This window comes from Anabas testudineus, chromosome 24 (assembly GCF_900324465.2).
Source record: "Anabas testudineus chromosome 24, fAnaTes1.2, whole genome shotgun sequence".
Taxonomy (NCBI): Eukaryota; Metazoa; Chordata; class Actinopteri; order Anabantiformes; family Anabantidae; genus Anabas; species Anabas testudineus.
Genome location: NC_046632.1, coordinates 958,739 through 981,514, shown reverse-complemented (window position 1 = coordinate 981,514; position 22,776 = coordinate 958,739). Strand labels below are relative to the sequence as shown.

The 22,776-nt window shown below is 42.8% G+C and overlaps 1 protein-coding gene across 1 annotated transcript in view; it reads right to left on the bottom strand.

Annotated features, from left to right (window-relative positions):
* kcnk10a (potassium channel, subfamily K, member 10a) overlaps positions 1–22,525 on the bottom strand; it is a 49,316-nt gene extending 26,791 nt beyond the window's left edge. Inside the window, exons 1-2 of the mRNA XM_026341500.1 lie at positions 22,471–22,525; positions 11,030–11,415 (exon numbers count right to left, since the gene is read on the bottom strand). Coding sequence (XP_026197285.1) covers positions 11,030–11,415; positions 22,471–22,525 — 441 coding nt within the window. The remainder of the gene's footprint in view (positions 1–11,029; positions 11,416–22,470) is intronic.
* Positions 22,526–22,776: the final 251 nt, after the last annotated feature.

Genomic DNA, 22,776 nt, shown 5'->3' with positions numbered 1-22,776 from the left:
TGCAGTTGGGAGACATTGATCAAGGATTTGCTCAGCAGTGATCTCCTGTGTCCTGCTGAGCTCCATCTTTTGCTTGACAGGCATTAACTTGGTGACCCGGACCCCTGCAGTAGAGGCAGAGGTTAAGGCAGAACCATCGCTCTTAATCCTTCAAACTTAGATGACTTCAACTCAGCTGCATTGGCTCAGGGGTGTCATGAGAAAGTGCAGGTCTCGCTCTTTGAAGCTGGGCGGTGGAGCATAGAAGTGGCTCCTGATGACTTATGCTGTGATGTTGGAAAAGACTCGAGACCAGGTCCTTGAGGTGTGTTAGAGTGAGGGAAATCAAGACTAGGGCATCCTTTAACCGGTCATTCACACCTCTGAGACAGATTGAGTAAGCACTGCATCCTTATTCATCCAAACTGTCACCTATGCGCATATGTGCCAGCTGGGAAGTAATAGGGGCCCAAGGAAAGACTGGACACAATGTTAAGATTAAGTTGATTTACTATGCTGAAGGAAGTGGGAGGAAGTGTGGAGTAAGATGAAGTAGAGAGGTTTTGCTGCTCGACCACACATAATCTCCTGATCAGTAGGTGGCATGAGAGTGGGAGTGAAGAAGAAGAGCTGCAATGACTGACTTGAGAAAGTGAGTGAGTGAGCAACAGCTATGCTTTTACAGTGGGAGCAAGACGCTGTACTGCACGTTATGTTGTATAAATATGCTACTTTACCACCATTCAGTCAACTACTGCCATAACAATAGTTAGTTATAATAGAGAAGCTAATGATAGCCACAATAGCTGTGTAACATTCAGTAAGCAAACAAGACAAATCAATCCTAAATCAAAAAGTTTTACTGAATCCTAGGTTTAGGTTACAGGGAGTCAGAATCAGTCCATCTTTGAGCTTCAGTTTTGAAGTGAATCCAGCAGCCTAGAACTGGTAGGAACACACACACACACACACACACACACACACACACACACACACACACACACACACACACACACACACACACACACACACACACACACACACACACACAAAGGTTTGTCTGCTTCAGTGAAGTCCACAGTCAAAAACAAATACATCTAAAGTTTCTTTAGATCCTGAGAGGATGGAAGTAAGAGGAGAGACTTGTGTGTTCATCCATACCTCCAACAAGTGATCACTGTCTGTGTTTTGTTCTCTGCTGCTACCATAATGGCAGACTGAATACATTTTCAGCCAAGGTTGTCATGGGCAGTGTTTGGGCCTAGCCTAATTTAATTCTAATTTAACTGTTAGAAATCTGCACAGAAAAAAAGGAAGATTGGAGATTAGATCAGTCTATAGTTACTTGATGGATCAGTGGAATACTTACCATTTGGCAACTAATTTCCTGTGTCAGCTCGGTCAAAAGTGCAAATTTGCAAACTTAGACTGTTTGCTGGACGTTTCTTCATTATTAAGGGGTTGTTTGTATGACAGATACTAGATCTAATAATAGCTTTGAAATAATCCACAAACTCCTCCCATGTACAGACAACAAGCTACTGCCTGGTGGAGTAGGGTAAACAAGATGATCAGTATTGTTTCTGATTTATTTTGAAATCTCCACTACTTTCTGGTTGTATGCTCACTCACTCACTCAATATGCTCCAATTTTGAGCCACGGGTTAAAGCATGTCTTAAAAATGTTGTTAGATATTATTAGATTATTATTATAAAATAATAATCCACCTGAGCCACTGTAAAAAAGTTCTAATAGCTCAAGCTCATTTATTTTGTTACACCTTACTGTCTAAAGAGTAACAAGGGTGGGTCAGTCCAAAAATCCCAAGGTAAAAGTATGGCTACAAAGGGGAGTGCATTACAAAAGTGGGCACTCATCTCAAACCTGTGAAAAAAAACAACAATATCTCTGGGATTTTAGGGATTTTTTAGGGGCACTCTTCCAACATGGAACGCAGACGTTGGCAACCATTTAAAAGACCACCTTTGTGTTTACTTTACCAATACTTATTGTTGTGACGTTGTTGATTGTCACACCCATATTGTGACATGTAAATACAACTCCAAGAAAACAGACTAATAGTACTGAAAAACAACATATTATGAAAGGGGTGATAGGACAGAAGTGGGAGACAAAAAATACAAGAAAAGTGTCACTGATGATAAAATGCGCAGACAGGGAGACATGTGCTTGTATTGCATGTGCAGCATCAAGACCATTGTTAGTCACCTCCCCCTTCAGACTCACCCCTGCCAGTGAACTGGAGGTTCTAGAAGGTATGCTTTAATTATTCACAACCTCTGCAGTTCCTTAGAACCAGACTTGTAAAACTGTGAATTTCTTATTCCCACCAGCGAAACTTTCAGTTTCCCCAGGAGCTGAAAATTACTCTGCTAATTACACCTGTTTCCTTAGAGAAAGCAAAGAAAATACATAGGCAAAATAGAATCATGTAATAAAACATTAACATCACCTCAGAAGATCTCCTCTATAGTTCCTCATGGAAATTTTATTTTGGACAGCTGCCAGACTGAGTCGGCGCTACCAGGGGTTTCGGTGTCTTGTCCAAGGACACCTCAGCTATAAATAAATATAAATACTGCATCTGCTGTACTCCTTCTATGAATGAAACCATATTGGTGCTAACAAATGCTCACCTCTGCCTTTAGACTAGCTACCACTCCAGAATTTCTCCTTATTCTAACACACATCCTACCTGTGGGGCATAGCCACTAACAACAAACATCACTGTACATCACACCTTCAATTTCCAGCTTCAGAGTCATCACCCTCTCTGATCCTTTCTTCAGAGCATTCCAGACAAACTCTTCTTTCAGAAAAGCACTTACTCCATTTATCTTCCCATCCACACAATAGTAAACAACTTGAGCCCTTAGTGTTAGGGTTAGGGTTAGGCTTCTAGCCTTGCTACCTTTCCACCTGGTCTCCTGGACTCATGTATATCCCTCTCTGCATCATGTCAACCAACTGATTATTATAGTCCCAACAAGTATGTTAGTTGTTACCTGTTAGATGTGATAAATTACGTGTGCGTGTTATTGTAATTAGCTTCATTCAAGTCCAGCTAGCGCGTGCGAGTGTAACATACGAAATGTGTAACAATGTGTATTATTTGTTAATTTATCGCCTTGAGTTTAAACTCTGCGTCGTAAGCGTGTCTCTTAATAGGAGCTATTTTGGGGTCTTTGCACAAACACACAAATGGAAATGAAACGGCACGTTTCGCGAAGTCATATATCCCAGCATGCACCGCGCGCTACTTCTTCTACGAGGGAAAATAGAGTCGGCGGCTGTTTACCGTAGTTGCGAGACCTGTTGCGGCTCAATATTGATTCATATATAAGGCGCACCGGATTATAAGGCGCACTGTCGGCTTTTGAAAAAATCAAAGGCTCTTAGGTGCGCCTTATAGTGTGGAAAATACGGTAATATGTTTCCCCACTTATTTATTTAAGTGCTTCCTGTAATATGTCAGAAATTTGTATGTTTTCTAATTGAATTTATGCTTCAAAACCCAGAAATCACAACATTCAAATATGACACTTAAACACTTAGATATAATTTACATGTATCCTGTAACCTTTATTTCTCTTTATGAAATTACAGCATATAAAATAAAACACTAATAATAAAAAGAAGATAATTTAATTAACTGACATACATTAATAAAATGTAATGTAAACAAAACAAAAACAAACAAAAAAAAAAATCTGATGTTGCTTTAGACACAGCATAACTGTTTTGTGTACTCAAACAATGCAATTCAGTGCAAATAACTGGATTTAAGAAAAAGCTGGTATTGCCACCAACAGTGGCAGCTGCAGCAGCAGTTCATTCCCAACTGTCCTGCCACAGTTTGAGCCAGGCCCTGCTGCACACATTCTCTGTGAATTTATACTAGGTGAAGGTATACTTTTACTGTTACATCCCATTGGTCATTGCCATAAAGACAGCACCTGTTGTCTCTAATCTTAATGTAATATTTACATGACACTTTGCACAGTGTGGAAGCACAAAGAAAGGACCTTCACTGCCAGTCAACCCTGCAAGCATCTGCTGTGGCAGATGGAGTCTCAGTGTAATGAAACCCAGTCAGGGTGTGACAAAAAGCTGTGTGGCTGAAGGGCAAACAAAGACACAACTGATCTACCTCAAAAGAGTCCAACTCTGATCACAGTTTTCACTTTGCAACAGACCTCTACATTTGCGGCAAGCCTCAGGCTCTGATGTGGACTATTTTGCGTCACAATTATTAATGATAAAGTTTACTGAAGTCAAACAAACTCACTGTTTAGACTAAAATGTATGGTAAAAAAAAACAAAAATGAATTATTAAATTCAAATTACGTTACTTAGGGTAATCAAAGATTTTAAATAAGTAATAAAAAACAAAGGTATGTTGAAGTATGCTATTTGTCCTCAGGCCACACTTAAAATACTGCAGGAATGTCTTTCATTAGAAGCCTATTTAAAAGTGTGGTCCCTACAAAGGACCTCTGTGAATTTGTGTTGTCTGTGATGAATTCGACTTCAGCACTAATCAAGAGTACACTTAAGGAAGTTACTCTTGATGAGTTTATTAGATTATGACACAGACTAGTGCAGCCACATATGAACTTGGTCACCTTCCAACTAAACTGTTTAGGAAAGTGTTAATAGTGTCGCGTGTGATAAAAGTGTTATAATATTGGCAATCCACCAATTGGCAAGTTAAATTCTTCCTTTTGTGGTAATAGACCAGAGATTACAAAGTGTCGGGACAAACCGCATAACCCCATTCCATCCCACCTCCAGTTCTGACAGATGGTTTTATAGCAGATTAAAGGACACCACCAAACATTTTTCTTTTTTTTTTTCCTTTCATTATATATTAATTAGTCAACATTAACATGTTATTTTGAAAGCCCTAATAACATTAGGCTAATTTATAAAACCGCTGAAACAGCCTGGTACTTAGCAGCCTGGTGATGGCAGGGGTAATCTGCTATTGTTATGCTAATGTGTGCTAGCTGTTTAGAGGAACACCACATTTAAGATGTTGTTTCCAGTTTCCGTGGGATATTTAAAAATTAAATTTAATTAAATGTAATGAATCAATACTATATAGCAATGATGAGAGACCCCACTAACAACACAACAAATAGTCCAGTAGGTGGACAGGCACTAAGTTTCAGCCTCTAAAACCTTTTATGACATGTCAGACTTGTAAATGTATTTTTACAACGGAACATATATAAGCAGAAAATAAAGCTATAACATTATGCCAAATAGACTGAAGCAGTTACATTTTTAAACATTGTTAAATTATCAAAACCCAGAAACATTGTTGCAACTTGTTTTGTGTAATTGAGAAATAGATTACTTGAGGTAACAATCGAATATAGACTCCATCTATATATACATATAACATTTTAAAAGAAGTTATTTTACATGTGGGAGAAGAAGTCTTTGACTTACCTTGCCCAGTTGTTGAAGATTTCTTCCACCACAGTAGCCTGCGGTCAAACAGACATGTCACACAGCACTTTTAGTCTGCTACATCTCTACACATCATACAAAGGACTATCACTGACACAAGTCAAATTAAATACCTAACAATCTATAATAATTCAAAACAAAGAATAACCTTCTTTATCTCCCTCTACCTAGTTGCCTCTCTCTCATAAATGGTGATTATTAACAGTCCTGTGAGTCCTGTGGCGGTATTCACATTACATTCCACAAGTTATCTATTCCTAGTCTGCCATAGATCCCAATGATGACTGCAAGGTCCAGAATTGACAGATGTCATATATATATTTTTATGCTGTTAAAAAAATGTTACAGGTAACCTACCCCCACTGACCAGTAACTATTGTTTGTCTCACTCCATCCACTACAACACAAACTAGGAGTTATCCTGACTCTGAACCACAGAGCAGAAAACATCTGCACATCCAAAGGAGCCAAAAAGAAGGAAGACAGACATCTGAAGACTATGGGTTCTCAAGGGCTGTGGGTATCCCATGTGGGTCTTTAAAAAGGCAGTTTCAATAAGAGGACAGAGAACAGTCCCCGGGGCCAATGGAAGACCTTGGGGCCATGCTCACAAACACTCTTAGAACATGCTTGAAGAGTTCCTGACTTAGCCTAAAGAATCTTAGCAAGCCTTAGTGATTCGTAAAAATTCTGAGCTGGGAGGGTACAAAAACTTCTGACTCATTGTGGCATTGTGATTGACCTCATTGCTAGGAATGATGTACAGTAGCCTATTGTTTTAAAAGCTGTGGTTGATTGGAATGAATGCAAGTATGTGTATATGAATACGTGTATATTAGTCAGTGCTATTAATGCGTAGGTGTAAGTTGTTAATTTAGCAGCGTTGGGAACATAATTACAGTTACTGTATGTGAGGACTGTAGGACTGAATAGTGTCCGTGGGTGGCTAAGAATAATATTCTGTTTCGTCAGCTATCATAACAGATATTTCTGTGGCAAATAGCACTCCATTTGAGAAAATGGTGTAAAAAAAAGGATTTCTTACAACTACCAGACAGACCAGGCAAAAAGACAGATTTCAAAAATAATCTTAATTTGACTTGTGTTGCAGCATTCTCACTATGGCGAACACCATGGCTTTTCAAAACAAAATGCTCACAGCCACTTGTAAAGCTTCTTAATGACATCCATAATATCCATTTGTTTGGCCTGAACAGGAATAGATTGCTATAGTAGCAATGAAACCCAGTAAGGTACGATGACAGGATCATACTGAGCAAAGCCAGTGCAGCTGAGCCTGTAACATTGATCAGTACCAGCTTTCACTGCCTAACATATTCAGCGGTGCAGAAGAGAAACATAGATGCAGAGTTACACAGTAAACCAACCACCTCTAGAACTAACAGCTCTCACATAAGCCAAAATTGCATGTGAGTGCTATAACTGCTGGTCATTAAACTGGATAATCAAAGTGCGACCTGTAGTCAAAGACAAACCTGAAACTAGACCATGTAATGTTTATAATGCAGATCACTGACAGATCACTGACAATATCAATATTTTAGCGCTTCCAGACAAAGTGACCACACATAATAATTATGTTAAATGTGATATTTAGGTTTTAATGGGACAGGGCCTTAACTTATAGTTTTTTTGCAGATCTGCCAAGGCATGTTGATGAGGCTACTGAAGCTGCGAAGAACTCTAAAACCTCCATTTCAAGGACTGGGAAACAACATGAATGAAGTCAGATCAGAAAGTGCTGAAATACTTATCATTGATGAAGTATTTGCCTATGTCGATGCAAGACTCAAACAAATCAAAGGCAGTTGCAAAGGTTTTGGAGGAATGTAAGTATTAGCTGTTAGGGACTTCATCAGCTTTCAGCTACGACCAGTAGTGAGGTCTTAAACCTAAATCTGAAGTGCCTTGAGATGACTTCTGTTGTGATTTGATGCTATACAAATAAAATAGAATTGAATTGAAGAATATTGTGCTGCTGCTGTCCTTTCATTTCCTATTGTTCTTGAATGTAGAATGCAACATTCCTCTGTTCATGTCCACAATTACTCATCCATGACTCTAACACAGTTACTATGTGAATTAATGTGCTAGTTAACATCTTTATCCTCATCAGCTGTTCTGATGATTACAATACAGTACAATAATATTAAAATTATTCTTAAAAAGTCACAGATTTTACACTGTCTGCAATAGTTTGATAAAATGTCTGATTTTGCTATTAGCATTGATGTAGCTATAATATATTTGTGTAATCTGATTTTTCAGATGAAGCAAATATTGTCGAGACTACACAGCTTTTCTGTGCTTACCCTTGTGAACTGGCACATAAAAAAAGATAAAAAGTTTTCCTTGCTGTTTTAAAGGTATCACATTGTTCTATAGTTTTAATGTTGTTCCCCACATTTCATTATTCTGTTTATTACAACACTATCATACACTACAATTCATATTTTCATTTTTTGGAATCTACTCCATATTCCATTAACATCACTGAATAAAAATCCATTCGTTTTCACTGTTCAGACTTAACCATGAGACAGAAAGGTGACAAATACAGATCAGTCATACCTTCACCACTTTCAGAGCCTTCATAAGTTCTGTTTACAACATCACACTACATGATAAGCATCTTTTGTATAGGCCAGTTTTAGTTTATTTGCTGTCTGCATATAAGACTCTTACACTACACAAACAGACAACACTATAGGCTTTTGCTGTTTTGATGTATTATGTGTTTTCAATATATTAATATTGTTTATTGTCACCTTTTTTGTTCCTATTATCTTTTCAATAAACAGAATAATAGATGGCACATTCCAAAAAAATAAATGTAAAAAACATTACAATCTACAGGAAATCACAGATGTTGCTAGTAGTTTCAACTGTTATTCATTTCACACACATTTTATATTTATGTATATACTACTGTGCTATTGTTACCTACCTGCCCTACCATACAATCAGCACTATTATACTTGACAATAATTAAAATTATACCCTGTAAAATGACTACTAAAATATTTGGAGGACTTCTCACAAACCTATATCAACATGTTTAATTAAACAACTGTCTGTATGGTGATGTTTACATGGCTAGTAACAATGTACTACCCTAAAGCTAACCATGTTATTAAAAGCCTTTAACATTAGCACAAACTCTACTGTACGAAATTTATGTTGTATTAATAATTCTACTTCAATCATTTTGGATCAAAGGGCAGTTACAAAATTTTAGATTCTAGAATTCTGACTGGTATGTTTGTTAATACAACATTTGACATGCTGTCACTGCATCAAAGGGACAACAACTTTCCATGTATTAACATTTGTGAAGATTTATGATCAGTACAACAATATTTGAATTACAGCTTGGTCCACTTTGATTTGGCTTAGCATTCTTCCTTTCTGGTCTTTAAAGGAAGGGTTTCCAGCTGATGTTTGGGCTTGTGGCCAGTGAACATTGTCATTGTAAAATACGGTGGGCCATGGAGTATTTAAGTACAGTAAAGATGAAACAAATAAAAAATGTTATTAACAGCAAAGCAAAGACTATTTTGTCAAAATAAAAGTATTAACACTTAAAGTATGTGCACATTTGTTGTGAGCAAGATGTTGGTGGAGACTCAACATCCTTCAGGATCCTTGTGTCAGCATCTTGTTCAACATGATGATGATAACTAAAAAGGACAAAGACGTGTATTAGTGCTCTGTAAAACACCATTCATTGAATGAATAGCTATAATTGCCATATATACACTGCTGATCTCCATCATATGAAAAGGTGTGCCTGTAATAGTAATTGTAAGTATATAAAATAAAAAACATCTATTAGCATAAAGTGTAACAACAGCATAAGCTGACTAAGAAGCTTCACAGAGGGAAGAAACAATCAGCGCAAAGAAAAACATTGATTTTTAGATTGGACACCGAAATACATTTTAACAGAATATCTGAAGTTGACAACACTTCTGCAGTATTCTGTCAGTAATAACAGTACTACAGTATTCTGTCAGTAGAAACAGTAGGCTACTATAGTAAAGCTATAATGATCTGTGGATCATTGTAATGTCACCGTCACTTTACAAACTCTGTCCCACCATCACTACAGCTTCACTGTGTTTAGCATTTACTAACTTGGTGCTGAAGTGAAACCAAAGATTTTAGATAAAACTGAGACATTGTTTCTGTCCTGGAGTAACTTTACTTTTATTAGTAACACAGGGTTGCTGTGCTGTCCCAGCACTCCATCAAAGCCTGTCTTTGTCTGTGACAGTATGTTAGATTAACATGCTACTTTAACACCTACTAATCCTATAAATGTAGCTTAAATGTTTTACATGATGTCCAGCTGTGTAATTAGACTGAAAATTGATGCTTCAGAAAAATCAAAGAAGCTAATGCTAGCCAGGTTAGCAATTAGCATTACTGAGGAAGTAATGTGGCTACATTCTGCAAGCTAACCAGGCAAACAAACAAGACACTTTAAATTGGTAACACTTACGGCTTCAAACTTCAGAATGAGTCCATCTTTGAACTTCTGTTTTGAAGTGAATCCAGCTTCCACAGTTGGAACTTTACATACATGTAAATATACTGAACTGTGCCATCAAAAATTTGTAAATCCATGGTTTGTTCAGACCCTGAGAGGATGGGGGAAGAGGAGAATCTGGTTTGTTTTGTTGTCTGTATCCAGAAGGTGAACATCATCCGTGCGGCTCACCCTGCTGCTACCATTGTGCCTTTTGCAGAGTGAGGTGAGGAAAAACAATGTCGGAGCGGTGTTTGGACCAAGCTTGAGGTGGGACTGTGTGACCTCAACCTCAGTCTACGTAGAATATATGAATACATATGACTGTTCTGGAAGAGGTTTTTAATAAACAAAAAATTTTGAAAAAGGGAGGGAGTGCATTTATATAATCTCACCCTAGAGTCATATAAATGTACCAAAATGTCCACAAAATGTGTTTTTCATAATAAAGGACCTTTAAGCAAGTCATACTGTATATTTGCATTTTGATTAAGTGATTAAGTCAGCCACAAATGCTACTTAGTGTGTTATCAAACATAACTAATCTCTATGTGGGTCGCAGTTTCTTAATTCTTTTGTATTAGAACATTATAAAGGAGGATGGGTAGTGACCTAAGAGGAAAGGAGTCCAGTTGCAATGACTCAACTTCCAGATAAGTAAGAATGTTGGTTTCTTTTTTCCATTAATGTATTTGGTTCGATGATGCTAATCACAATTTCACAAACTGACAATATAATTTCAAATAGTTTTTCTTTGTCCAACTAATAAACAAATACACAACGATAGTAAATATATAAACTAATCATCCTTGAGTGAAATTGAGGCTAGCAATAGCAAAACATGGGAGCATAATTTTTCTGGCAGATTGTGGAGTATGTGTGGACCCCGAATGGTGGCAGATCAGTATGAAGTGCAGGTTAGTAGAGCTGACTCCCCAATACAGGACTGCATCTAGAGCTGAGGAGAGGCTGGAGTATCGACCATTTGCTGCTCTTACCTTGATAATAGCCTTGAGCTCATCCGGAGACACACAAGGGTGTTTCTGTAAAAAGGCTGCCTTTTCTGCTGTTATGGTGATCTTCTGATTGTTTTCAAAGGGCTGCTCCAGTGCCTGGAACACTAAGCCCCCTGCAACCAGGTAGGCCACAACCACCACGAACACTGCCAGCACTGTCTTTAATTTCATCATGGTAAAGGGGGCTGAGCCATCAGCCACTGCCTCTATGCTGGCGACCATGCTGGCAGGGCGGGATGAGCCAGAGAGCCGTGGCAGAGCGCAGCCCATCGGATTCTGCATAGTGGCCACGCTGGCATGAACCAGGCTGGACTGAAGCATGCCTGGCTGTACCTTCTTTGGCGGGACCAAGTTTGTTTGGACTGCCACTGAAACAAACAAAAGATAAATGTAGACTATGTGATGGAAAATCTGCATAATACAGATTAAGAATTTTCAGTAGTCAACAACATTAACAATACAAATATATAATACTGAGAGGACCTCAGTGCATCAATGCAGGTCCCCCAGCAGTCTACGTCTAAAGCGGGTTTAACTATAAGATGGCTAAAAGTAACCTGAGTTAGTTCTAACTATAAGCTTTATCAGAAAAGTTTTAAGTTTGGTCTTAAAAGTAGAGATCTAAATTCTGACCTGGGACCTTGTACCACTGAAGAAGAGCTTGATAGCTGAAGGCGCTGCCTCCCATTCTATATTTGGAAACTTTAGGTTGAAGTACTTAACTTTGACCAGGACTCCCCAATTAGAAATTAGTCCCCAATTAGAAAAGAAGGTAGACAGTGAGGGGGGAAACAAAGAAGAGCGATGCGCAGAAAGAAGGTGAGAGGTTTTAAGCCCCATCTCTCTTCTTTGATTATGGGTAAAGTGACATTGCTGGACAATATGATAGACAAACTGACATCTTTGGTGAGGAAGAAGAGCAGCTTTGAGTGATGAGTGTAGTCTGATGTGTTTCACAGACACATGGCTGCATGACTGTATTGCTGACTCCAGTGTTAATATAGACAGTTTCAGCACTGGAAGACTCTCTGTGAGCCTCATGGTGAGGCAATTGATGGATTGACAGACTGCATCATTGACCACATCAGTTTCTGTGTGGATACCCATGTACCCATGAAAACTATTAGCTGCTTTCTCAACAATAAGCGTTGGGTCACTCAAGACATCAACGCCAACTTTAGCGAGAAAAATAAGGTATTAAGGGTACGTGACACGAACGCAACAAACAGGGTCCAGAGATTCCTGTCTGTCAGGATCAGGGAGGGAAAGAAAGCTTAAAGGAGGGAACTGAAACTAAGCTTTCAGCATAACAACATCAAGGAGGTGTTGAGGGGCACGAGGACCATCACTGGCTACAAGCCCAGCAGCCAGGTGGACCATTTTGTAAATATATTCCAGTTTGAGCCACATTGCCACCTCCACTCCGGCTTCACTAAAGGCTCCTGAGGCCCTCACCCACATGACTCAGACCCCATCCACGTAATGTCCATCTCAGCAGATCAGATGAGGAGAGAGCTGAACAGGCTTCACACCACAAACCTGTGCCTCTCAGCTATGTGGTGTTCTTTAACCTAAGCCTGCATCTGATGAGAGTTCCTCTTGGGTGGAAAAGGTTATACTTAATTCCTGTGAATAAAAAGCCACAACACTATGTCCTCAATGACTACAGACCAGTGGCTCTAACCTCACACATTATAAAGACTTTGAAAGACTGTTCCTGGCGTCCCTCCCAACTGCGGTCAAACTCTCACTTGACCCCCTCAAATTTGCTTATCAGCAACGATTTGATGATGCCATCATACATCTGCTCCATTGCACCTACACCTACAAGCCTGGGGGCTCAGTGAGAATTATGTCTTTTTATTTCTTCAGTACATTTAACATCTACATGCACTGCTTGGAGAGAAGATAAAAACATGCAGGTTAACACTTCCATTATTATGGACCATCTTACTGACCGCCCCCAGTATGCATGCCTGAAGAAAAGCGCATGTGAAACTGTTGGCTGTAGCACAGATGCTCCATAGGGGACAGTCCTGTCTCCCTTCAATAATTACAGTTACAATTCAGAGTCCTTCTATCTTTAGATCTGGAAGTTAAGTCATGGCAACTGGATTTCCTTCTTGTTAGGTTGAATGATTTCACTAATCCAAGTAGCTTCTTCAGTCTGAAGATAGTTGGTTAGAGACCACAAAATTATGCTCTAGGTTTGGCTCATCTTGTATGCTGTCTATGCATACCTGTCTACACCTTTCAAACCCACCAACACACTCACCCATAGACTTGTTCACCCCAAGACCAGACTTCAAAACACAAGATGAGCAATATAGTGTATGCAGTCCAGTGCAGTGAAGAATGTTCTGAGCTGTACATTGGAGAAACGTTTTGACCTAACAAGAAGGAAGTCCAGTTGTCATGACTCACATTCCAGATAACTTTTCCTGGATGACTGAGAATCTCCACTGACATATTGCTATCTTTAGAAGTTCTCTGATGACTCTGCAGATGTAGGATGTATTCAGAGTGGAGACACCACAGAGAGTAGTCGTCAGCTTTATGGACCAACTCAACAAGATGCTCCTCCAACGGTATGCATATTGCATCACTTCCTGTTGCCAATGCTGACTTGTTGACCACTTGTGCTGTGTTTATACAAATTAATGCTACCCCTTAAGAAATTTAACATGAAATTTCTAGGGATGCTATACAGTGACTGATATAAGACTCGTAGCATACGCTTGTTGACTGGATTATGTAATTCACTATTAATAGGATGTCCCAATAACTCCTTAAAAAGCCTCCAGTTAATCCAAAATGCTGCAGCTAGAGTTCTGATTGGAATTGACAAAAGAGATCATATTTCCCCTACGTAAGATTTTTCCCAGCAGAACTCTCCGTTCTCAGGCTGCAGGTTTACTTGTGGTTCCTAGAGTTTCCAAATGTAGAATGGGAGGCAGAGCCTTTAACTATCAAGCCCCTCTCCTGTGAAATCTGCCCCCTTCTGTTACAGTTCCTCCCTCTGCCCCTGTTTTTTGGTTTGGTTTTGTTTGTTCTGTGTCTCACCCTCCTGCCACACACCATATATGGACTTCCTCCTCTTCCCCCACTCTCCGCACTCTGGACTAATTGCCTCATTCAGTTCACCTGTGCATCCCTCTGTTTCAAAAGCACCCCTCAGTCCTCAGTTCATTGCTGGTTTGTCGCTCATTCATCACACATTGACTGTGATTATGTCATTCATGCTGCACACGATTCTTCCTAAATCTGGTCAGTTTGTTTGTTCGTTTGTCCGTAAGGCACCTGTCTGTTTTTGTTAGTCAGTTTGAATTGTTTGGTCTGTGTTCACGCTGTGTTTTTTGAGTTGATACTTTGTACTGTTGGTTTGTCCGTCTGTTAATGTTCTCCTGCCTTGTGCAGTGATTTTTGTTTGTTACTTTGTACGTTTAGTTTATTAGTTGGTTTTTGTCCGCGTTAGTGCGTAGGTTTTTAGTTGCTACTTTGTCAGATTATGCTTTGTTGGTATTTGTCCACCGTGTGTTCAGGTCTCTTTCGTTTGGTACTTTGTTCGTGTTTGTTAGTCCCCTGCCCTGCCTTTTGCTAATAAATTTACTTTTGATCGTACCTGTTTGGTCCCCGTCAGTCCTGTCCGTCCCAGTTTGTAACAGAACAAACCAGCCATCATTGCGACCATGGAATCGCCACATTCCCCCACTGGTCGCTTCACACTTCCCCCCCGTCCAAGTTTTGAGTGCTATGGGGGCCTGGCGGATATCCTGGAGGTGGAATATTTGGACCTGCGTGGTAGTGCTGAGCAATTGCTCAAGTGGCTGTACTCAGACGCAGGTCTAGAGTTCTTTGAGGCACATCGCAGGGCAGCGATCAAGACCTTTGTGAAGAAGGGATACTTGATGACATATCCAGAGTTTCAGCGTCTTAAAGACGCTGTCATGGCTGCTCTGAGTTCCTTCGAGCGAAGGTTTTGCTTGACTGCCCTGCCTAGCCAGCACCATTTGCTCTCCTCCTCCAGTACTCCCCGGTCCCCAGCGCCTGTTAGTCCTGCAGCCAGTGCTGCTTTTGTTGGTTCTGCAGCCGAGGCTGCTTTAGTTGGTTCTGCAGCCCCTGATGCTGCTTTCGTTGGTCCCGCAGCCCCCGATGCTGCTTTCGTTGGTCCCGCAGCCCCCGATGCTGCTTTCGTTGGTCCCGCAGCCCCCGATGCTGCTTTCGTTGGTCCCGCAGCCCCCGATGCTGCTTTCGTTGGTCCCGCAGCCCCCGATGCTGCTTTCGTTGGTCCCGCAGCCCCCGATGCTGCTTTCGTTGGTCCCGCAGCCCCCGATGCTGCTTTCGTTGGTCCCGCAGCCCCCGATGCTGCTTTCGTTGGTCCCGCAGCCCCCGATGCTGCTTTCGTTGGTCCCGCAGCCCCCGATGCTGCTTTCGTTGGTCCCGCAGCTTCTTCTGCCTTTGTTAGTCCCGCAGCTTCTTCTGCCTTTGTTAGTCCTGCAGCGGATGCTGCCTTTGTTGGTCCTGCAGCTAGAACTGCTTCTGTTAGCCCCCCAGCAGCCAATGCCGTTTTTGTTAGTCCAGCAGCCGAGGCCGTTTTTGTTAGTCCAGCAGCCGAGGCCGTTTTTGTTAGTCCCGCAGCTCCCGCTGCTTTTGTTGGTCCTGCAGCCCAGGCTGCTTTGGTCTCGGCTCCTGTTCCTGTCACGGATCCGGCTCCTGTTCCTGTCACGGATCCGGCTTCTGTTCCTGGTCCTTCAGCTGTCGCCGCAGTTGCAGCCACCTTGATTGCTGCAGTCACCGCTGCTCTGGTGTCAGCTGCTGCTCCGGTCCCTGCAGCCGCCAGGTTCCCAGGCGGGTCGACGCAGAGGTCGCCGTCGCCGCCGTCTCCTCCGTCTCCGGACGGGTCGCCGCCGTCTCCTCAGTCTCCGGACGGGTCGCCGCCGTCTCCTCAGTCTCCGGACGGGTCGCCGCCGTCTCCTCAGTCTCCGGACGGGTCGCCGCCGTCTCCTCAGTCTCCGGACGGGTCGCCGCCGTCTCCTCAGTCTCCGGACGGGTCGCCGCCGTCTCCTCAGTCTCCGGACGGGTCGCCGCCGTCTCCTCAGTCTCCGGACGGGTCGCCGTCGCCGCCGTCTCTTCAGTCTCCGGACGGGTCGCCGTCGCCGCCGTCTCTTCAGTCTCCGGACGGGTCGCCGTCGCCGCCGTCTCTTCAGTCTCCGGACGGGTCGCCGTCGCCGCCGTCTCTTCAGTCTCCGGACGGGTCGACGCAGAGGCCGTCGCCGCCGTCTCTTCAGTCTCCGGACGGGTCGACGCAGAGGCCGTCGCCGCCGTCTCTTCAGTCTTCGGACGGGTCGACGCAGAGGCCGTCGCCGCCGTCTCTTCAGTCTTCGGACGGGTCGACGCAGAGGCCGTCGCCGCCGTCTCTTCAGTCTTCGGACGGGTCGACGCAGAGGCCGTCGCCGCCGTCTCTTAACTTTGAACTTTGTTTGTCACCCCAGGAGATGTGGTGGGATGACAATGAGGACACCACCACCCTGCTCCTGTCTCCTTGGGGGGCCCCTGAGAACTGTGCTCCTGTCCTGGCCCCTCAGCTCCAGCTGGCTCAAAGTTCGTCGCCGCCGGGCAGTCCGCCCGGGGCTCTCCAGCCTTGTTCGTCGCCGCCGGGCAGTCCGCCCGGGGCTCTCCAGCCTTGTTCGTCGCCACCAGGCAGTCCGCCCGGGAGTCCGCCCGGGAGTCCTCAGCCGTCTTGCTGCTCCCCGGCTCTCTGCTCGCCATCCGGCAGTCCGCCTGGGGGTCTCCTGCCTCGTGGGTCGTATCCTGGCCCCCAGCCTGGGGGTCCTTGGCCTGCTCTCCGGCTGGCTTTCCGGTCCCCGGTTCTCCAGCCGGCTCAAGGGTCTCGGGCTCTGTCTTCTGGTTCGCCGCCTCCCGGCCGTCCGCCCGAGGCTCTGTCTTCTGGTTCGTCACCTCCCGGCCGTCCGCCCGAGGCTCTGTCTTCTGGTTCGTCGCCTCCTGGCCGTCTGCCGGAGGCACTCCTGGTCTGCTGCGCCCGGTCCCTCCTCCGGGCCTCCCTCCGCCCGCCCGGTCTGGTGTTTCGGGCCCTCCTCCGGGCCTCCCTCCCCCCGCCCGTCCTGGTTTGTTTGGGGCCGTCTGGGATCCGCCCCTTGCCGGGGGGGTTCTGTTACAGTTCCTCCCTCTGCCCCTGTTTTTTGGTTTGGTTTTGTTTGTTCTGTGTCTCACCCTCCTGCCACACACCATATATGGACTTCCTCCTCTTCCCCCACTCTCCGCACTCTGGACTAATTGCCTCATTCAGTTCACCTGTGCATCCCTCTGTTTCAAAAGCACCCCCTTAGTCCTCAGTTCATTGCTGGTTTGTCGCTCATTCATCACACATTGACTGTGATTATGTCATTCATGCTGCACACGACTCTTCCTAAATCTGGTCAGTTTGTTTGTTCGTTTGTCCGTAAGGCACCTGTCTGTTTTTGTTAGTCAGTTTGAATTGTTTGGTCTGTGTTCACGCTGTGTTTTTTGAGTTGATACTTTGTACTGTTGGTTTGTCCGTCTGTTAATGTTCTCCTGCCTTGTGCAGTGATTTTTGTTTGTTACTTTGTACGTTTAGTTTATTAGTTGGTTTTTGTCCGCGTTAGTGCGTAGGTTTTTAGTTGCTACTTTGTCAGATTATGCTTTGTTGGTATTTGTCCACCGTGTGTTCGGGTCTCTTTCGTTTGGTACTTTGTTCGTGTTTGTTAGTCCCCTGCCCTGCCTTTTGCTAATAAATTTACTTTTGGTCGTACCTGTTTGGTCCCCGTCAGTCCTGTCCGTCCCAGTTTGTAACACCTTCTCTCTGTACTTTTCTGCAGGTATCCCCAGTCTAATAGCTGAGAGATATTTCCAGAGTGCAATTACTGTCATGGAGTACCGTGGAGTGGTGGACAGTTTTGTTGACTGGTGTGGACTCAACCATCTGCAACTGAACATCAACAAAACAAAGGAGCTGGTGATGGACTTCAGGAAATCTGGGAGTCCTGTCATCCCTCTCTCTATACAGGGGGAGGAGGTGGAGGTCGTGTCCAAGTACAAATACCTGGGAGTGTACTTGTACAACAAACTGGACTGGACCAAAAACTCATCAGCATTGTACAGGAAGGCTCAGAGCCAGATGTACTTCCTGAGGAGACTCAGGTCCTTCAACGTCTGCAGCACCATGCTGCGGATGTTTTATGAGTCTGTGGTGACCAGTGTTATCTTTTATGCTGTGGTCTGCTGGGGCGGCAACATGAAGGTGGCAGACACTAACAGACTAAACAAACTGATTAGGAGGGCTGGCTCTGTTCTGGGGGTGGAGCTGGACCCTCTACATGTTGTGGCTGAAAGGAGGATGCTGTCCAAACTCCTCTCAATCTTGGACAACCCCTCCCACCCACTCCACAGTGTGTTAGTTGAACAGAGGAGCACGTTCAGCCAAAGATTTATTAACATTAAATGTTCCACAGAGCGCGACAGGAGATCCTTTCTACCTGTGGCAATCAATCTGTACAATTCCTCCCCCCTCTGTAAGGGGTGGGGGAAGTGATACTGTCATAAACTTGCCTTGAATATATTGACCCAATTTCATTTATCTATTTACGTATTCTGTATATATATATTGAGTTTTTTGGTATTGATGTTGTTGTGTATTTATGTTTGTGTATTTATGTTGGTGTTGGATCTTTCCTGGATGTGGTTCCTTTTCTTTGTCTGTTTTGAGAACAATGGTAATGAGGCAAAACTATTTCCCTTTGGGATCAATAAAGTTTTTTGAATCTTGAATCTACCAACCTGCCCAGTGCTTTTGCTGCTTGTTGCTGTTTTTTGTTGACTACTGTTCTTTTCTCTCTCTTTCTACTTGTTGGTCAATGCAGACAACCACCCACCCTGAGCCTGGTTCTGCTGGAGGTTTATTTCGTTCAAAGGAGTGATTGCTGTGATTTTGTGCTATATAAATAAAATTCAGTTGAACTAAATTGAGTTGGTGATGCACTTCCAGAAATCCAGAAGCCCTGTCCTCGTTCTATAAAGACGGAAGAGGTGAAAGCCATATATGTACAAATATATAGGAGTTTACTTAGACAGTAAACTTGACTGGACAACAAATGCAGTGCAGTGTCTCACTTCATTCTGAGGAGGCTCAGGTCCTTCTATGTCTGCAGCAACATGATGTGCATGCTCTGTGAGTCTGTGGTGGCCAGTTTCATCCTCAATGTTGTGGTCTGCTGGGGCAGCAACTTGAATGTGGTGGACACTGACAGGGTGAACAAACTAATCAGAAGGGCTGACCCTGTTCTAGCTGAACCCTTTACGTGGTGTAGCTGAAAGGAGGATGCTGTCAAAACTCTCAATCCATCAACGTGCGGAACAGGTTCCCGGGGTAGCGAACCCCACAAAAGACAAGCCAAAAGCAGTTTACTTGACTTTGAGTCTTGAGGTTCATGGGGTGGATGGCAGGCATGCAGGTCTGGTTTTGCCAAAAAAGCTGCTTAGGTTAGGAATAAAGTTTGTGTTTTGGTTTAAATTTTAAGGCAGACGTTGCGTGTACGAAGTGACTCTGACCCAGAATCTTTCCCTGAACTAAACCCAATGCTGAGAGGCCTCAACTCAACCATAAAAAACTTTATAACACTGGAGTCACCGTAACCTAGCTGATATACAGGAAGAGTTGAGCTGACCATCCAGGATAACCAATGAGAGGATGAGAGCCACAAGATTTGGCTGTTCTCGGGAGCTAATGGAGACCAGATGGTTTAGGCTGAGATATGATCAGTCAGCCAGAAATAGGCAAAATGCTTGGGCCTGGAACCTGACACACACACACACACACACACACACACACACACACACACAAATACACACACACACACACACAGTTTGCTCCTTTTCCTGCAGGAGAAAAAAATTTCTACCCTGCCTGAATAATCTGTATTATCTTATAATGAATGCTCATTTGAATTGTATTGACTTGTTTGGTGTCTAATCTGCACTACTACAAACTGCAACTACAACTACAAACTGCAGTTAGTCAGGTCTAGGTTCAGCAACGTTTTGTGCCCATAGAATGAGGTCAGCTGACTACGTGAAAATACTCAATGACCAGCTTATTCCATCAATGAATTTTTTCTTCCCTGATGGCATAGGCATATTCCAAAACAGATTAATTGGGCTCAAATTGTGAAAGAGTGGTTTAGGGAGCATGGCACATGCTTACATTTTTTTCACACATGGATTGGCCACCACAGAGAGAGAATCTTTGGGATGTGTTGGAGAAGACTTTGCGCAGCGGCCAAACTCTCCCATTATCAATACAAGATCTTGACGAAAGATTTATGCAACTCTGGGTGCGGAATAAATGTTGTGACACTGCAGAAGCCCTTCCATTTTATTTTGGAGGGTCAGTTTATGATCATCATGCGATGAGAAAATGTAATATGGTTGCAGTTACATTCCTCACAAAAGTTAATAATAATTAATAATGTTTGATAATTTATTAATCCCCTCGGGGAAATTTGTGTGGACAGGAAGCTAGATTTTAGGTGCCAAGGATTCAGGTTTCAGTGTGTTGTCCAGGGACACTTTGACATGTGGCAAAATGTAACCATGACTCAGGGGAACTGGTTTGTAGACAACTCTACAAACAAATGAAAAAAAAGTTTTCCTCCTTATGGCACGCAGCTGGACTCAAAGCAGGTACAGTGTGGTTATGTGGCATTCAATGTAATGTAAATGTAAATTGCAAAAAGCGGTTGATGTTTGTCATACAGTAATTTGTCCCTTGTGTTCTTACACTGTGGTGCTCCTTTACACTGTTTATTTGATAAAGGAAATAGTCAAATGAGTCAAATTTCAGTGCAAGATAATGTACTGAAGTAACCAGGTTACAGTCAGCTTTCTCGAGAAAGTGTCATGTAAATGGGAAACCTGATTACCATAATCGAGTTAGGGGATCTTCCCAAGGAATATTTCCTCCAGAGAATAATGTAACCAGACTTCCAAGTGTCATCTTTGCCATATATTTCTTTAAGTAAGAAGGAGCACTGTAACTGTTGCTGTGTGTCGCTATCAGTTCCCCTACATATGTATCAAAAAAAGAAAAAGAAAGACAGAAAAAAAATGGTCAGGAGAAATCAAATTACTTATTTGGCTGCATATTTACTTGGATTTTATTTATTGGATTTCTAATAACCAGATTTCTTGAGTGCATGTAAACTCATACCACAATTACCCAAGAAACCTTGTTTCTCTCTCTGTAACCTGGTTGCTTGAATGCTGAAACACATAAGGCAAATAGGAACAGGCTGAGCTCCTCTCCTCCCATACTCTCTCTACATATTTTTATACTACCACTGCATGTCCAATAAGTTTGAGTTTACTTTGGCCCCTAGTTGTCTTTCTCATCTCTGCCGCCCTCTATCTTTAAAATTCAGCAGTATTGACAGCTTCAGGGCTGTTTCCAGTGAGCAGTTACTGGCATTAAAACCTACTCGGTGTATTGTCAAATACTTCTTGATGTTCTTCTTTTCTATATCTGCTTTTCACTCACCCCAAGTGGCCGAGGCAGATGACCACCCACCCTAAGCAATGTTCTGCTGAAGGTTTTTCCATTATAGGATTTTTTTCTTCTCTACTTGTCTCTCTAAAATAGACTTTGGTTGTGAGTTGACATTCATATATATATATATAAGCTTATATATATATATATATATATATATATATATATATATATATATATATATATATATATATATATATATATATATATAATTATTATATAATATAGATATTATAAGCGGTCAGCTTTCTTTCTACTCCTGCACACATGCAGGTGCATGTGAATGGTGGTCGAAGGTCATGTGCAGAGCATACGACTGTAACTTCTAGGTAAACATGTTGATGCTGTAGAAAGACGTGAGATACGTTTCAATTAGACTCTATGAATCCTGCATTTGCGCTGCATCACAGTTAAGCTTTTGTTGACTCAGCTTATGTCTTGATTGCCCTGTAAAGCATCATTTAGCTCATGTGAAACCAAGTGATTGTCTCCTTCTAATTAGTTCCCTATAAAAACAACCCCTCGCGTGTCGAGACGCCCCAGCAGCGCACGAAACTTCGCCATGTAGTGTGTGTGTGTGTGTGTGTGTGTGTCATGGCGTGTTTCTCATTAAAGCCAGTTTTCTGGTCAGCCTTAATCCTTCCTTGGCAAACCTGCTGGTGCTGCCTGGCAGAAGCATTTCTCAGTGAGCACACAGCAGATAAGGGCTGCGCGCACGACCCGTTCCACAGCCTGCACCGTTTCATTTACAACACGAAATCTGTCCACTTACGATGAACTTTCACCACTGTCTCTAATTAGCTGCAGCCTATTTTGAATACAAAAGACCAATTTACGGACAAACCTGGTGGAGGGTTCATATTCCCCGGTTTTCTCGGATTTTCAGTCGGAAATTTCATCTTGACTCTCTGGTTCTGGATGCTGCGGTTATGGGAAACAAATGTTTCACGGCCCTGTCAGTCGAGAGAGGATGGAGAAGGGCAGGGAGTTAGAACACATCATCCGTGGGTGTTGGTTCTTCTCTGGTGGATTACGGACGTTTGTTTGTGTCCTCGTCCCTCGTCTGTCTTCACCCACGGTCCTCTGCGCTCCCCCGCATTGCATACATGCAGCTCATAGTAAACACCGTGCAGTGGGAGACGATGCCCTC